This window comes from Dipodomys merriami, unplaced genomic scaffold, assembly GCF_024711535.1.
Source record: "Dipodomys merriami isolate MVZ:Mamm:240054 unplaced genomic scaffold, mDipMer1.0.p SCAF_6, whole genome shotgun sequence".
NCBI lineage: Eukaryota > Metazoa > Chordata > Mammalia > Rodentia > Heteromyidae > Dipodomys > Dipodomys merriami.
In genome coordinates, this window is record NW_027206179.1 from 9,804,796 (window position 1) to 9,823,312 (window position 18,517).

Consider the following 18,517-nt stretch of genomic DNA (forward strand, 5'->3'; position numbering starts at 1 on the left):
TTTAATGTATTTATAGTGTACTGTGTGATTTTTTTGTTTCCCTTGTATATTCTTCCCCCATAGCATAACCCCTGTTTTCACTGTATTGGATTCCAGAGTCCTACATCTTATATACACATTTTGATGATTTGGAGAAGAGAAGTGAAATAATGAAATGCTAAAAAATGGATACAGTTTGACCCATTGGAATAATAAGACACTATGTTGAAAATGAACTGTACAATGCTGGGGGAAGGAGTAGGGGAAGTGGGGAGGGAAGGGATGGTAGGGTAAAAACAAAGGAGAGGATAACAATGCCTGATAGAAAATGTACTCATTACCTTACTCATGTAACTGTTAACTGTACAGTACTTTTACAATAAACATATATATTAAAAAAGAAAATGTGCTGTAGTCATACAACAGAATTCTATGCTTCTATCCACCTGTGTTTTAAAAGTACATATGTGATATGTATTTTGATATCCAGTGCATGATTGTGAACAAGTGGAACAAAATATGTCCACTACCCTGAAGTAGTTCTGTTCTAAAGGGCCTCTGAAGTCTCTGCATGGAATTTGGGTGTACCACATGTTGTCAATTTGAAAACATAGAGTTGCTTTTGATACTGCTTTAGCATTGTGATATAGAAGAATTTCCTTTCTTACCACTTGTTCTCAACCTAGTGCAGCATGGAAATATCTTTATCTATATTTGCATGTATAAATACAATTACCATTTGATGGCAAAATTTCAGAATGCCAAAGTAGAAATCAAATTTGGCATTGGTTGTGATTGATTGGCATATCATTCGTGGGTTCATAAGCAACACTGCTTCCTCAGGCAATAATAAATGGCTGTATTTCTAGAGGCCTTTTCATATGGAATTCATGTTGAAAGCTTCTGGTATCAAACACTAAGATTCTATGGCTGTTATTTACATTGTGTGTGTTAATTGACCCGCTGGGTGTGATGTTCTCAAAATGTTAGCTGACATCTCACAGGCATAGATTTTGTATGGACATTTCACAAGGTACAGGGCATGGCATCCTCTGAGGGAAATCAGGTGCACCATCCCAAATGGCTTTCATGCAAACAGTTTTGTGACAGACATGCTGGACAAACTACATCCTGGAAAACGCGATCTCTGGGGCCTCACTAGCTGTGGTCTTTGATGAAATCATAACTCCTGGGTGAAGAACACAACTGGACAAACATGTTTTTCAACTCATGTTTTTCTCCTGGATGAAGGCCACAGATGTAGAGCTCCAGGGAATACTTATACACATGACTTCTGGGGACTCACAAGAGGCTTTGATGAAAGGAGAGCTATAGTGTAGATCTCTATCAATAAAAAGACACACATGCACTTATAAAAACATATATGAATATGCAGGCCTAACATGTTGGATTCACATCCAGACAGAATTTCAGCTTGGCAAAGTCATGTACCTTTTGACTTTCAAACTCCTTCTTCTCCAGCTTCCCCTCCTCTTCAGGTCCTTGGCTGGCAATAGCTGCTTCTCTACTATGAAGCGCCGAGCACACATGGATGGAGATGTGACCATCACTGGGCTTTTCCCTCTGAACACTTTTGGAATAGACCACAGTAACAGCCATGTTTCCAGTCAAGAAGAGCACACACCGTAAGTTATTCATCATTCTATTCCCATTTGCTGTTTCATTCTGAGGAAAATCTAGGTGCACACATCAATGTTCTCTGTCTTTACTATGCTGAACTCCATCTCTATTGTACCAGGAGCAGCTCAAGTTCATTATTTCATCTTACATCTGTTAAGCAATTTTCTGCTTGCTACTAGGACAGGATTTTATTTCCTACCATACAGCTTCTTCTTTCCAAGATGGTAAATTTTTCACTTTTCTCCAGCATGCCTGTATCTCCTCCATTTCATTTGTCATTGCAGAAGATGAAGTGATGTTACTACAATCACCCTGAGTCACTGCAATGAGATCTTTACTAAAAGTCTGCAACCACATTTCCTTCATGCTTAGGTCAGTACTGTTAGAACTTTGCTTTAGGAACCCCTATATTTTGAGAACATGGATAAAATTTCTTATCATCAGCTGGTGGCTCAGGCTTGTTAATTTTACTCTTGGTGCTAATATTAAGGATCAGTACTTGAAGCCAGCCCATGCAGGAACATCTGGGAGAATTTTATCTCCAATTAACCTAGAAAAACCTGGAAGTGAAGCTGTGGCTCAAGTGACAGAGTGTTAGCCTGGAGGAAAAAAGCTCAAGGACAGTGTCCAGGCACTGATTTCATGTCCTAGGACTGTCTAACACACACACACACACACACACACACACACACACACACACACAGCCTCTCTCTCTCTTTCTCTCTCACTCTCTCACTGGAGAAAAGTAGTTACTGTTTCCCTAAGCCTTGTGTCATTATTTTATGTCAATTATGCTACACGACACATGCCTTACCAGGCAGGTTAGCATTATAAAGATCACTTACAGAAAAATATTATCTGCCAAAGTTCTATTTTACTTGTTATCATATATGTTTCTTCTTTTTGGTCTTGAACAGAGAGCCTCACTAGTAAAAGGAAATACCAAAAAAAAAAAAAGAAAGAAAGAAAAATGACTTGCAGAACATCAACAGATTCTAACAAACTATTTGATTTCTATTGCAAGAGATAATGTCATTGTATCTATCATTTACACTTGTTTAAAAGCGCTGGTTTGACAAGTAGACACTGAGGTAGCTGCCCACAATTGAGAGCAGTGATACCAGGATAGTAATTACTCTCTTCTGAGCTATGAAAGAAATATGGCCTTATCTTATATGTCATTGGTATGTTTATCTTTCTTCCTTTGTGATGGTCCTTGGAACTCAAGGCCTGGGCACTATCGCTGAACACTTTTGCTTAAGGCCAGTACTCTAGCATTTGAGCCACAGAACCACCTATGGCAATTTTGGGTGGTTAAAGGGAGATAAGAATCTCACCAACATCCCGGCCCAAGCTGGCTTCAAAGCATGATCTGAACCCAGAGAAAGTGAAGATTCAAGGCTAGGAGTGTCACCGGGGACCTAACCCCCCCAGTCCCAGGGAAAGCAGAGGAAATGGTGAGTCCCTTGATAAGAACAGTGTCTAGGCAACCAAACACAGACCTGAAGACAAGACATCTTTATTTTTAGGATGACTGGCATCCATGCATCAGAACCCTGAGCTCTGATGTCCAAGTCTGTACCAATATATTAGGTTAAGTAAGCCAATCATATTAGGTTTAGTAAGCCAGTCCCAAAGAAACAGAGACTCTATAGTTTCCCTCATTGGAAATAATTAGTTTGTCCCTTAGATACTCCTGAGAGAGAACCATAACAGCTCAATAGGTATGTACATATGTAATATGTACATACATAACTAAATGATACTAATTGAAATAAACACCCAGACCTGGATCAACAGGTCTTCTTTTTTTGATTGTTGACCTTGTTGTGGCCAATATACTGTATCTAGTTCTTTCTTCTTATTAAATTTAATTCTTATTTTTTCTTTGGTTTACCCCTGGCAATCACTGTCTTTGAATCCAGTACCCTATGTTTTTGTGTGTACATTTATCTGATTTGGGCAAGGGGAATAACAAAATGCTGAAACAAGGACAAAGGATGAACCATGCAACAACGATACACACAAGACACTAAGTAGGAAATGAACTTTACAATTTTGAGGGAGGCAAGGACGTGTAGGGGATGGAAGGGATAGTGGGAGAAAAACAAAGGGATGGGTAACAATGTTTGACAAGAAATGTACTTATTAGCTTACTCAGGTACAACATCTTTATAATGAAATACAATTTTTAAAAAAAGAAATTTTCCTTGAAAAACACCTCATGTAAGCAACTAGTAATCAGTTAATTAAATTGAATATTTTTAATTACAGTAATTTATTCATTTATGGTTGATAAATAATTCATAGCATTTCCATATTCTGTGCATGTTTTTACTGCTTTCTTTGTTGATTTCTGGCATCACTACAGTGTGATGGGCACGTGTGTCAATAAACACACTTTCAATACCTTTAATATCTGAATGGTTTTATTCAACAGCATAAAGAAAGCAATCGATATGGAGGGTTAATTTCATACCTGGATATTTTGCCAAAGTTCTATATCAACTCTACTAGCTTGAGAGAGGAGATATTTGGAGTCCCTTTAGTACAGTATAATATCTGTTTTACTTCTTGCTTCCCTATTTGGTTCCTCTAAATGTCCTTCTCTTGTTTACTTCTCTTGCTGGAAAATCCAATGCTATGTTGAAGAGGAATGGAGAGAATGGATGTCCTTGTCTTGTTCCTGATTATAGGGAAATGGCTTTATTGTTCAACACTGAGCATAATACTGGCTGTAGGTTTGTCATATACAGCATTTATAATATTGATAAAGATTACAAGGATTCCTAGCTTCTCCACGGTTTTTATCACAAAGGAGTGTTGGATTTTTCTGCATTGAGCAGGATGATCATGTTTCTGTTGATGTGCTGTAGTATGCTAACTGACTTATATAGTTTAAACCAAATTTGCTTCCCTGGGACAAATCCAGTTTGACCATGCTATATGAGTTCTTTCATTAGTTTGGAGTTCATGTACCAGTATTTTGTTGAGAACTGTCTCATCAATGTTCATCAAGGAGATAAACCTGAAGTTCCCTTTCCTCAATGTGGCCTTATCTACTTTGTGGATACCTGTAATGCCTGCTTCATAGAATGAATAGTGTTCCCTCACTTTCATTTCCATTGAAGGGTTTTATAATTGATAATTCTCCTTTATCCGTCTTTTAGAATTTGCTTGTAAAGGCATCAAGTCCTGGGCTTTTCTTGGAAGTGAGATCTGCTATTGCCAGTTCAATCTCATTGTGTCTAATGGGTCGGTATGTTCATTTTAATTTATATATTTGGTTTTACTTTGCATTGTTACTATAGAGTTGATACACAGAAGGCTCACAGTGACATGTGTTAGGTAATCAAAATTGAACACAATTCTTTTTGAACCATGTCTCCCCTTCCATCTCTTTCTCCCAGTCTTCCCTCCAGTCCATACACACAAGATGGCCAGTTCATCTTCCACATAGTATCTAGTGGTTAACACTTGTTCCTCCTTGGTCCAACTTTTATGTGGCCCCCTGACCCTCCAAAATATAAACAAAAGGAGAAGAGACCAAAAAAGAGCTTTGATGGGAAACAAAAAAGTCTTTTGTTTCCTTTCCTTTGAGTTCATTTCATAGCATATGATTTTATATGGCCATATATTATATAGCTATTGAGCCATCATCCCCCATTCCTATGCTTGTCCTCTCTTGGCCTACGTATGTTAATGTCTAGGGTCCTATATAAGTGTGTGTGCACATATATTTATTTACATATTTATAAATTTGCATATTTGTCAGTGTGTTTACTTGTAGATTTCTAGATATATTCCACTTACAGAAACCGGGGGAAAACATGCAACCTCTATTTCTTTGGCTCTGGCTTACATTGCTTAATATAATTTTTTTCAAAGTCTTTTACGAATGGTAAATTATCATTTTTTCTGACAGATGAGTAGAATTCCATTTTGCATCTATACCAAATTCTCTTCTATTTGTTCACTAAGGTTTATCTATTTTGATTTCATATCTTGGCTATGGTAAACAAGACTGAAATAAACATGGCTGTTTAAAGCTTGGGGCTTCAGTGTGGTCTGGTTTGTGGTCCATTGGATATATGCCCAGGAGTGGCATTGCTGGGACTAAAGGAAGCTCTGTGTTTAGTCTTTTAAGAAACCTCCATACCACTTTCCAGACTAGGTGAACAAGTTTACACTCCCACCAATAGTTTCATAGTATTCCTTTTAGGACTCATCCCTGCCAACTTTTGGTATTGTTAGTTTTCCTGATAAAGTCCGCTCTAATTGGAGTGAGGTGGAATCTCAATGTTATTTTGATTGGCACTTGTCTTGTGGCCAGAGATGTTAAACACTTGTTCGTTTGTGTGTCTATTGGCCATTCTTTTTCTTCCTCAGAGAAGTCTCTCTTTAAGTCAGCCTATTTATTGATAGAGTTGTTGAGTTTGGGGAGGTTTTTGGGAGGGTTAATTTTTTGAGCCCTGACTATATTTTAGATATGAGGCATTTGTCTCATGTGTACTGAATGAAGATTTTCTCTCATTCTGTGTGTTATTTACCTTGTTAACTATGTCCCATGCTATGCAGAAATTCTTCAGCTTAATTCAATCTCATTTATCCAGTTATTCTTTAATTTGTTTGATTGTGTATCTTTTAGAAACTCTTGCCCCATTCCAAGAAGGTTTAGGATTTTCCTTACCTCGTCCTGTAATATTTGCATACTACATGGTTTTTAGTCCACTTACACTTGATTCTGGTACTAGGTGATCTATGGGTATCTAGCTTCGGTTTTCTGCATGTAGCTAACCCAATTTTCCAGCACCATTTGTGTAACAGGATATCTTACTTCCAAACTGTGTTTTGGGCTCCCTTATCAAATATTAAGGGGTTCTATATTGGTGGGATTGTTTCTGCATCTTTTGTTCCATTGTATTTGTCCTCAGGCCTAGTCTTGTGATACTAATAAGCTATTTTTCTTACAATAGCTTTGGAATATAGATGATTCCCAACTTTTGTTAATGCCAAAGTATTTTCTTTTCTCTGAGGCAATTACAAATGATGTTACTTTTCTGATTTCAGTGTTGTTGGCACACAGGAAGACAACTGATTTTTGTGGGTTGATTTTATACCACATTACTTTGCCAAAGGTTTAAATCAACTCAAATAGCTTAGGTGAGGAATATATAAGATTCTTTAAATACATGATCATATTGTCTGTAAAGAAGGATAGAATTACTTTTAGCTTATTCTCTGACAGCTTTTGGGATTGAGCTCTAATTTTCATCCAGTGTGGTCTGATTGGAGTAAGGACAATTTTTTTTAATTTGCACAGGTTTGCTTTGTTACCTAACATGTGGCCTATTTTGAAGGATTGCCATGGGCTACGGAGAAAAATATATATTCTAATGCTGTTGGGTAAGAGTCTGTAGATGTGTGTTCAATCTACTTGGTTGATTTAGTTTATATTTCTAAGGTTGCTTTAGTGAGTTTTGCCTAGTTAATATACCCAGAGATAAGAGTAATAAGTTGAAGTCTCCAGTTACAAATGTGTTTTGACTATGTGTATTTTTAAATCAAGTAGTATGGGTTTGATGAAGTTGAATGCCCCAGCCTTTGAAGATATTTAGAATTGTCATAACTTTTGTATAGTTTGTTACTTGTTTAGTTCGTGTAGTATAATCAGTATATAGTATATACAGTATAATTGGAATATATAGTATATACTATAAAATTCATATATATATATATATCAAAATACAGTATAATTGTATAGTTCTCTTTATTAGTATGTAATGATCTTGTTTCTCTTTCTTTACTTATTTTAATTTGAAGTCTATTTTAGCATATTAGGATATTAGGATTGGTACTCTATCCTCTTTATTCCAAACTTTCAATTGGAGAATGCTCTGTCAGCAAGTTTTGTCTAGTGTAGGCAACAGATGGACAGATCTTGCTTTTGGATCCAAGTAGTCAGTCTAGGTCTTTAATTGGAGAGTTAAGTCCATAAATATTGAGGGTTAGAACTGAGGGGTGTCTGGTAATACCTGCTGTGCTATTTCCAGCTTTAGGGTTGTGAGTTTTAGGATCTTTAAAAAGTAAGGAGCTCTGTTCAGTGTGCTAGAGATCAGAGCTACACTGCATTGTGGTTTCTATGGGAATTTCCTTTCTTGGGACTCCTTTAGAGGAAGAACCTTATTTCCAAATTGTAACTTGACCCTTCTTGATACTTGAGATATATGCAGCAGCTACCAGCAGTGATGCTGTGTGGGAATTGTAATAGGGGAGGTAATAGTTTTTAGCCTTCTTTCCTGTGCAGAGGTGAGTTCTGGTGTTCCCAGGTGCCTCATGGAGGCATGTGTTCCCTATGTGTGTTGCTGTCTGCTGGTGGGAGTTCTCATCAGAGTTTGGGAGTTGTAGTTTGTTGGCACAGGTGCAGATCGTGAAGTTGTTTTCCCTGTTGACTCCCTGGCTACATGTAGCATTGCTATCCCCTGGCAGGAGTTTGGGAGAAGTTTTACAGTTTTAGTTTCCTGGCAGAGAGGCAGAGCTAAGTCTCAGGGGACTCCCCTAATAGTGAGTGACAAACAGTATGGGGAAAGAGTTTGGTTTCTTGCCCTCTTCAAATATGCTCCCTCCTCCTTAGGCAGGGGATTCAGTCAGGGCATTTCAGATAACCACAAGGAGCTGGTCGTCCAGGGACGGTCCCAGATGAGGATTCACCGATTTGGAGCCTGTTCTGAGCTGGCAAGAGGAGTCTTGGTGAGGGGCCTCTGTGTCTGAATGTGGCAATCTCAATCTCCTCTTCATCCACCCCCCCCCCATACACACACACTGGTGCTGTGATTTCTCTCTCCTCCACTGTGTTGTGGCAGCTGCAGCAGCCTCTCAGTAGGGGTCCTCAAAGCTGATTTCAGATCTGACCTGTGTTTCCTCTTTGTGTCCCTAGGGTTACTGCAGTGTGGTGTGATTTCTTCAGCATTACACTGGTCTTCTGTTTAAGGTGTGGCATTTCAGGCATGTCCTTCTGAGTCTCCCAGGGCTGCCTGGGGAGGCAAGGGGCCTAGGCTGCGGATGCTCAGCAGGAGTCTGCATGCTGTCTTGATGTTTTCTGCTTTTGTGTTTCTGCCAGGACATTTCTTCTTTATTAGAATGAGTCTCTGCACTGGACATAGACCAAAATGAACTAAGCAACTCAATGGCAGCAATGGGAAGGAGGGAACAAGTGGGAAAGAGGCAACAGCTGATTCTATACAAAACAAAGAAATGTACATATCGCCCAATGTGGAAGAAATAACTGTATCACAAAGATCATAGAACTCATAAATGTTATAGACTGTAATGGACAATTTGCACCAGGAAAGTTAGAATGTGTTTGTGACTTTAACTGAGTATCACAATCCCATAATGCTGTGAAATTTGGGGAATTATGTAACCACTAAATCACAATAAAAATTTGAAGAAAAAAAAAAGAATGAGTCTCAGGCTGGGAAGGTAGCTCAGTGGTAGAAAGCTTGCCTTGCATGCTAGAGGCCCTGGTTTGGATTCCTCAGCACCACATAAGCAGGGGGGAAAAAAAGATGGAAGTTGCACTTTGGCTCAAGTGGTACAGTGCTAGCCTTGAGCTGAAGAGCTGAGGGACAGCACCCAGATCCAGCGTTCAGGCCCCAGGACCAGAGCCAAAAAAAAAAAAAAAATAGAATGAATCTCTGTGTAAACTTTGATTGGAGTGCAGCTCTTAAGGTAACATATGTGCTGGTACGCTAAGGGTCTGTTTCAGCAGATACATAGGGAGTTGACTTGTGCTGATGCACCTTCTTCCCGAAAATGTCAGGTCTGTCTTTGAAGTGCAATCATTAGCGTATTGACTTGCGATTTTCTGTTGTTGATATAAGCACGTACACACATGAATTGTCCTGAGAACTGTCTTGTTGAGTGCCACATTTGACATTTTATGTATTCTTTTCCATTGAAGCCAAAAAAACAATTGAATTTCATTTCTTTTACCTGAAAAACCTACTGAATACTATGCAATGAATTCTTCAGTTTCCATGAGCAAGTATTTTCTATGATTGCTGTTGCTGTTGCACTCAACATCAAATACAGTGAAAACAGGGGTTATACCGAGGGGAAGGAACATACAGAGCAACCAAGAAATCATCTTATAAATATGTTGGAAACAATCGCAAGAAAGAGAAAATATTTGAGTCCTCATTGTGGGGTTCATTTCGCCTAACATCAACTTATCTGACCGTTTCTGCATCTCTCAGCCATATACAAGTTATTGCAAATGAGGGAAACCATGGGACCTATGTTTATTTGGGCCTGGCTTACTTCATTTAGTATACTTTTTTCCAACTCTCTCCATTTCCTAACAAATGGGGCAATGTCATTCTTTCTGATGGAGGCATAGAATTCCATTTTGTATATATACCAAGTTTTCTTGATCCATTCATCTACTGAGGGGCATCTTCGTTGTTTCCATATCTTAGCTATGGTAAATAATGCTGTAATAAACATGCTGTAATAAAAATGCTGTAATAAACTGAAGCTGGTCGCTTTAGTATGGTCTTGTTTGTGATCATTTGTATAAATGCCCAAAAGTGGGATTGCTGGGTCATAGGGGAACTCTATGTGGCGTCTTTTCAGGAACCTCCATACTAATTTCAAAGTGGTTGAAGAAGCTTACACTCCCACCAACAATGCAGTAGGGTTCCCTTCTGTCCACATCCCCTCCAGCATTGACATACCACCTCAACCTAGTTAGAATGGCTGTTATCAAAAATAATAGCAACGGATGATGGATGGCATCTGAACAGAAGGGAACCTTACCGAATTGTTGGTGGGAATGTAAACTTGTTCAACCACTTTAGAAAGCAGTATGGAGGTTCCTCAAAAGACTGCACATAGAACTCCCCTATGACCCAGCAATCCCACTTTTTGGCATTTACCCAAATGATCACAAACAAGACCATAATAAAACTACCAGCACAACCATGGTTATTGGAGCATTGTTTAACATAGTAAAGATATAAAACCAACCCCAATGTCCCTCAGATGAATGGATTAAGAAAATATGCTATATATACACAATGGAATTCTATGCCTCCATCAGAAAGAATGACATTTCCCCATTTGTTAGGAAATGGAAAAACTTGGAAAAATTATATTAATTAAAGTAAGCTAGGACCAAAGATATATAGGTGCATTGTTTTCCCTTATTGGCAATAACTAGTACATATTCTCTGAGGCAAACAGAAAAGGTCATATAAGATGATGTGAACTAAATTAACCACAAATTAAGGACACAAGAGGATTTTCATTTCTTGCTATTGCCTCTAACATATTTATAAGGTACCACATGTTTTTTTCTTGCTTTATATGTCCCTCCCACACAGTATAACCCCTGTTTTCACTGTAATTGATGATCATATAATTTGTGGAAATGAAGAGAAAAACAAATTTTTTCAACTGGGATACAGATTGACTCACTGCAACAATGAGATGCTTACCAAAAAAGGAACTTTTCAATTTAGGCGGGGAGTGGAGGGGATTTTTGGAGATGGTATGGAAGGGATGATATGAAGAAAACAAAGGAGGAGACAACAATGCTTCAAAAGGCTTCTACTCATTACTGTGCTCATGTAACTGTAACGTGTCCTCCGTACAGTATTCTCACAATAAAAAACTTATTAAAAGTTAAAGTGGGTGACAAAACCACAAGATTTTTTTTCACACAGGTGTAGCTAGTTGCCCTAAGATAAAGGCAACAGAATATTTCCTGTCTCATAAAAATCTATTCCAACAGATTTTGGCTGTAGTGATGGTTTGGTGGTGGTGGGGAAGCAAGCTCTCTCTCTACTTAACTGAGTTTCTGAATCGTATTCATGACAAATGCCCTTCATGTCTTCATCTAATTCTCTATACAACCATAACACATTACATTCATATTCCATTCCAATTGGGGTAATAATTTAAACAATTATTTGGCAAAGAAGCAAGTATTTAATATACTAAGTCATAAGTTTTTAATAATCCTCCTATATGTCTATGCCAATTATGCAGGTTTGTGTTCAAGAACTATCAGTTTGTGTTGGCTTTGGCTTTTGCTATTGAGGAGATCAACAAAAACCCTGATTTTTTAAGTAACTGGACTCTGGGATTTGACGTCTATGATGTTCAATTCAGAGATTTGACAATGTTTAAGAATCCCTTCATTTGGTTCTTTGGGAAGTACAAGATTCCAAACTACTCCTGTATGAGAGACAGCAGGTCTATAGCAGTACTTACAGGACCATTGGGATTAACATCTGACAAAATTGGAACATTTCTGGGACTCTACAGATTTCCACAGGTAAGAATAGTGGTGTCAAAAGTTATAAAAACGTCTACTTTGATGTCATTTCAGACATATCAGAGAATGATAGGAGAGACAGGATTTATACACCTATCAAATTTTTTGGTATCAAAGAATAAGTACATAAAGATATATATAGATATATATCCACTGTTTGGAAAAGGATATGGAAAAGTTAGAAAAGACAAATATATAATTTATTGTTGCAAGCCTATCAGTAATCTCCTTTGAAAGAATGAGTGAATGTAAAATGAATTGGCAGTGTGAATATATTAAGCAGAGTACTAATGGTCCACACCAGTAATTCTAACAATTCAGGAAACTTCTATCTAGAATTGACCAGCAACAAGCTGGTAGACCAACAAGTTGGCTCAAGTGGTAGACCAGTCTTCAGAGAAAAATCCAACAAAGTACATGAGGACATGAGTTTGTGCCCCTCTACTGGCATGTATGTGCACAATCATACACACACATAAACACACACACAAAGACACACACAAAAAAAGATATTATGTTGAATGAAGTAAGTTAGGCTCAGATTGAGATGGTGAATGTGTTCTCTCATATGGGAGAGCTAGATCTAAAATATAAACATGTATCACACACATATCTTCGTGTGTGTGTGTGTGTGTGTGTGTGTGTGTGTGTAACCAACCTGACTAAAGCACAGGTGGAACTCAATGCTATGACTTTTCTTATCTACTGACAGTACAAATATAAACACCATAAACCTGAAGCATAACTGAGAAGGGTAAGTGTTGAGGGAAAACATGACAGGAATAAGGAATCGATGGGATGGAATACACAGAATACTCAATGTACATATGTGAAAATGGAATTAGGAGTTGATGGGGTTGATATAGATGGGAGGAGTTTATGGAAATAGTGACAACGAGCAAGAGACATTTTACAATTTATATGTTATACAACTCCTCAAAAACAATTAAAACATTTTTTCAAAAGCTAAAATAAAATCTACCTTCCACCTATTTCAACTGCTTCTTCACATACATCAAGACTCAAAATTTGATGATGGTAATGCTCTAATTCATAATGCATCCAATTTCCTTTCCCTTTAGCTTACCTTTGGGCCTTTTTCTCATGCCCTGAGTGACCATCACAAGTTTCCTGCTCTCTATCAGATAGCTCCAAAGGATACATCAATAGCCATTGCCATGGTCTCCTTACTGCTTCACTTCAGCTGGAACTGGGTGGGACTATTGAACTTAGAGGATGAGAATGGTTTGTGGTCTCCTGCTGAATTGAAAGAAGAGATGGCCAAGAACAAAGTTTGTGTAGCCTATGAGCTAGTGATCTCAAGCCAATCAGTATCACATATGCTCCAAGCCATGGCAGTTTATAATGATATAAATAAATCTTCAGCAAATGTCTACATCATACATGGTGATAATGGTTCACTAATACCTTTAATCATATGCATTGAGCAACTTTTAATAAAAGGCAAGGTTTTCATCATGAACTCACAGTGGGATTTCACCATGAAAAGAAAATATTTCATGGTAGGCTCATTGCATATACCTCTCATTTTTTTACACCATCATGAAGGTGTTTCTGGATTCACAGATTTTGTCAAGGCAGTTAATCCTTCCAAATACCCAGAAGACATTTTCCTTGCTAGGATATGGTTTTTGTCTTTTAATTGCTCAAATCCTCAGTCTGACTGTGTAACATGGGACAACTGTCCCCATGACGCCTCTTTGGATTGGTTGCCTGGGCGTGTTTTTGACATGAGTATGTCTGGACACAGTTACAATATATACAATGCTGTGTATGCTGTGGCCAAGGCTCTCCATGAGATGCTTCTTCATCAGACAGAAGTTCAAATAATGGGAAATAGAAAAGGGACACTGCCTTCCCCTGCACAGGTAATGTCATCTATGTGGATGGCACATACTAAGAGCAGAGGCACTTCCTAGAAGGTGTGTTCTTTTCTGAAGTTGATTGTTTCAACTATTTTTGCAAGTCTCAAGCTTTTCAGCCCAGTCTGGTTTAAATTGTCATCCTCATATCTCAGCCTCCTGAGTAACTGGGATGACAGGTGTGAGTAACCAGTAATCAGCTTATAAATTCATTTACTTATAAATAACCACAAAGTGCCCATAGCTAATCTTTTGAAAACTAAATTAGGATTTTCCCTATACATTTCTTCAGGAATACCAAAGGATGACATGCTGAACAGAATTTTCCATAATTTTTAAATATGGGATCTAGTTTCCCTCAAATTTGGTAATAAAAATGGAACATTCTCAAACTATAGACATTAATAAAAATAGAGTTTCTGATAAACTCTAGCTGTGCAACTGAGAATTGTCTCATTCGTGGCTATATAGTATAGGATTCTCGGTTTCTCTTGAACAAAGGCTTGTACTCCTTTTCTGAGTGACCAGGATTCAGAAAATTATTTTTATTCCTCATTACATTGTTTAGACAGATATTTCAATCATTCTCAGTGCTATTCTTGAATTCAGAATTGCCTTTAGGAAATGAGTAACATTTCTTAATTCTCATTTTGTGTCTTACCATTTGGATGTACTTCACAATAACATGATGTCTCTCTTCAGTTGCTCCATTTTCTGAAAAACATCCAGTTTCACAATTCTGTTGGACATCAAGTGATTTTGGATGAGAAAAAGAAATTGGAGCCAGACTATGACATTCTGAACATTTGGAATTTTCCAGAAGGTCTTGAACTTGAGGTGAAAGTCGGAAAGTTTTCTCCCAATGCTCTACATGGTAATCAACTGTTTTTATCTGAAGATATGGTAGAGTGGGCCACTGGAAATACAGAGGTGAGTTGGGTCTAATCCTAATAATTATATTGACACACAAATAAACAAACGTCACCCTTTACATTTACGCTTGAGTAAGTGTCAGCAACTTTCTCCCATAAACCTACATACTCAGATCCTTGAGATCTGAATATCATGATCTAAACAAGAAGGTCTGTGAAACTGTTATCTCCAATTAACCAACAAAAATCTGGAAGTTGAGCTGTGACTGAGTAATGCAATAATAACTTTGAGCAAAAAATTCTCAAGGCCAGTGCCTAGACATTGGGTTCAAGCCCAGGATGGGAACTAAAAATATTACATGTGCTCCTAATTTTTGATTCAGAATATTGTCAGCTTATACTTTCCTATTTCCTACACTGGGATAAAGTACCTGACACATAAATTTATGGGCTCAGAAGCATTATTCGGTTCCATTATGTAGAGGTTTCATTCAATGGTTAGTTGACTTGCCTTTTAGGCATCCTTGGTGAAAGGAATGACTGAATATGCCATTATGAAGATTCATTCTTCATCATCACTGGAAACCTAAGAGGAAAATATGTTGGGCCTATAAAAGGGAGGTCATCCACCAGGCTTTTCCCCTTGTCACAGATAAGTAGGAGACAACATATAATGACATGAGTTTAAGAAAATTCTCTAGGGTTATAAATGAGGACTCATTTTCTCACCCAGGTTTCACCCTTTCAAAGTTCCCATACTGTTCTTTAGTTCTACAGGCTAGCATAAAAGTCTTTAGAAATCATGGGATATGGAGTCTATAACACAATTCAATTTATCGACTGCACTTAGCTACATAGCAACATTGTGCTGAATAACCAATTCTTTCTAACAATGGGTTTTGGAGTTTTAGCTATGAAAGTTTGAAGAGTTATGGACAGATACCTGATTTTCCTCAGACTCCTCGCTCTGTCTGCAGTGAGCCTTGTGGTCCTGGATTTAGGAAATCTCCTCAGGAAGGAAAGGCTGCCTGTTGCTTTAATTGTACCCCTTGCCCAAAGAATGAGATTGCTAATATGACAGGTAAGTCTGAGACTCTCCTCAGTTTTCCTCAACCAAACAAGTCAATGCAAAACTTGTACATTGCGATTGCAGACCCCTTTTTCCTTTTCTCTGTTAATAATTTAATTTTGAGGGGCTGGGAAGGTGGCTCGGTGGTTGAGTGGTTGATTTGCATGCATGAGGCCTTGGGTTCGATTCCTCAGCACCACATGAGCAGAACAAAAGCCAGAAGTGGTGCTGTGGCTCAAGTGATAGAGCACTAGCCTTGAGCTGAAGAGCTGAGGGACAGCGCCCAGGCCCAGTGGTCAGACCACACAACTGGCCAAAAATAGTAATAATAATAATAATAACAATAATAATAATAATAATAATTTGACAAGTGGTGAAATGTTAGGTGAAATGTGATAGTTCATGAGCTTGAATTGCATATATCAGTAATATTTTCTACTGTATTGCAGCAGGCAAACTTAGCGCCAGAAATCCCACTTATCACTCAGAGTTAAGACAAGTATAAACCCTAAGTTGAAAGTAAACATGTCTTATTGGACAGTGCTCACCTTTTATTCACACAGGAAACATAGATCTTGCACATTTTTATTTCTCTCTGCCCTGCACTGTTCATGACACAGAGAAAGTACTCGGAAAGGTGGATTTTTTTTTGGTTGGGTCTTGGGGACTGAACTCTGGGCCTGGGCGCTGTCCCTTAGCTCTTCAGCTCAAGGCTACCACTCTTCCACTGAGCCACGTTCCCAGCCCCTCAGAAAGGTGGATTGAGTTTAAGAAGTGAGCATGACTATAAAGGGCCCAAGAAGGTCTTCTATCTTTCTATTGCTTCACATATGAGTTGGAGAGAAAAATAGGATGAAATGAATTCAAGAATTTGCAATTTGGATAAAATTAATGTTTTACAAAGACATGTAATTAAGTGTCACCCATACTATTTATTGTGGATTGCACGAACAGGTAATAAATGTTAAGCCGTGTAGAAAATTGTCGTTAGAACATGAGAATGACCCAAAGTGCTCATTATCAATACATATGATAATGACTGAAAGAAAAAGGAGGTGAATGAAAAAGTCTGAATAAACAAATAGATGGAAATGGGAGGAGGTTATGATTTAGAAAAGATATATATGTGGATTAATATTTACTAATGACATGTTATCCTTACATCTAAGGGAATAATTTCCAAATTTCTTTGAAGTAAAAGAAGTTCAAAATAAGAACTAATGATAGTTTACAATCTTTATCAGAGATGGAGCACTGTGTGAAATGTGCAGATCATCAGTATGCCAACACACAGAGAAATCAGTGCCTCCTGAGAGATGAAAGTTTCCTGGCTTTTGGAGATCCTTTGGGCATGGCTCTGGCCTCCATGGGTATCTGCTTCTCTATGCTAACTACTGCTTTTTGGGGTATATTTGTGAAACACCAAGATACTGCCATTGTCAAGGCCAATAACCGGACTCTCAGCTACATCTTGCTCATCTCCCTCATCTTCTGTTTCCTCTGTTCCTTGCTCTTCATTGGCCGTCCCAACACAGTCACCTGCATCCTGCAGCAGATCACATTTGGACTTGTCTTCACTGTGGCTGTTTCCACAGTGTTGGCCAAAACAGTGATTGTGGTCCTGGCCTTCAAGTCCATTTCTCCAGGGAGAACAATGAGGGGGTTGCTGGTATCAGGGGCTCCTAACCTCATCATCCCCATCTGTACTCTCATCCAGGTGACCCTCTGTGGACTTTGGCTGGGAACCTCTCCTCCCTTTGTGGACACAGATGCACACTCTGAACATGGCCACATCATCATCTTATGCAACAAGGGCTCCCTCACTGCATTCTATTGTGTCCTGGGATACCTGGGCTCCCTGGCCCTGGCCAGCTTCACTGTAGCTTTTCTGGCCAGGAACCTGCCTGATACCTTCAACGAAGCTAAATTCCTAACCTTCAGCATGCTGGTGTTCTGCAGTGTGTGGCTCACCTTCCTGCCTGTCTACCACAGTGCCAAGGGGAAGGTCATGGTGGCTGTGGAGGTCTTCTCCATCTTGGCCTCTGGTGCAGGGCTCCTAGGCTGCATTTTTGTCCCCACATGTTACAATATATTGTTAATGCCCAATAGAAATTCTCTGCATGGCTTTAGGAAAAAAAGTCAACGTAGTAGGAAAAATTAGCTTTCTTATGAAGAATCTCCTATGTTTGATTATAATAAAGAAGGTGTGATCTAAATCTTGAGTCATTTTCCATTGTTTTATTACATTGTAATGTGGACTTTAACTTCAACGAATAAGGGTCTTTTGCTCATTTTCCTTTTTTTTCATTTTTTATTGCACAGAGGGGTTAAAGTTAAATGAATAGGGTAATGAACACATTTCATAGCAAGTGTTGTTACCTCCTCCTTTATTTTTCCCCTACCAATACTTCCCGCCCTGCTTCCACAACTCGTCCCACCACGCCCACCCTGACATTGTAACATTCATTTTCAATATAGGGTCCTGTACATCTTGTCCTCACAATGGGTCAGCCTGCATACCCATTTAAGCATTCTGCAATATCTCTTCCACTCCCCTAATTACAAAAATGTATATACAAGGTGCAGAATACCAGCAACAAATCCACTGAAAACAGGGGTTATACTATAGGGGAAAAACATACAATAAATAGAAAGAAAAGGATCACATAGTGCATTGTAACTACATTAAACACACTAGCATATAAGGAAAAAATAACCCTTTTCTGTCCCT

General features: G+C 38.4%; 1 protein-coding gene across 1 annotated transcript; it reads left to right on the top strand.

Moving 5' to 3' along the window:
• The first annotated feature begins 1,597 nt into the window (after positions 1-1,597).
• Positions 1,598-17,947, top strand: LOC138814282 (vomeronasal type-2 receptor 116-like). Its single transcript, XM_070003286.1, has 7 exons — positions 1,598-1,625; positions 8,255-8,370; positions 11,687-11,962; positions 13,045-13,851; positions 14,548-14,775; positions 15,675-15,798; positions 17,031-17,947. The coding sequence occupies exons 1-7, from the start codon at positions 1,598-1,600 to the stop codon at positions 17,945-17,947; spliced, it is 2,496 nt and encodes an 831-aa protein (XP_069859387.1).
• Positions 17,948-18,517: the final 570 nt, after the last annotated feature.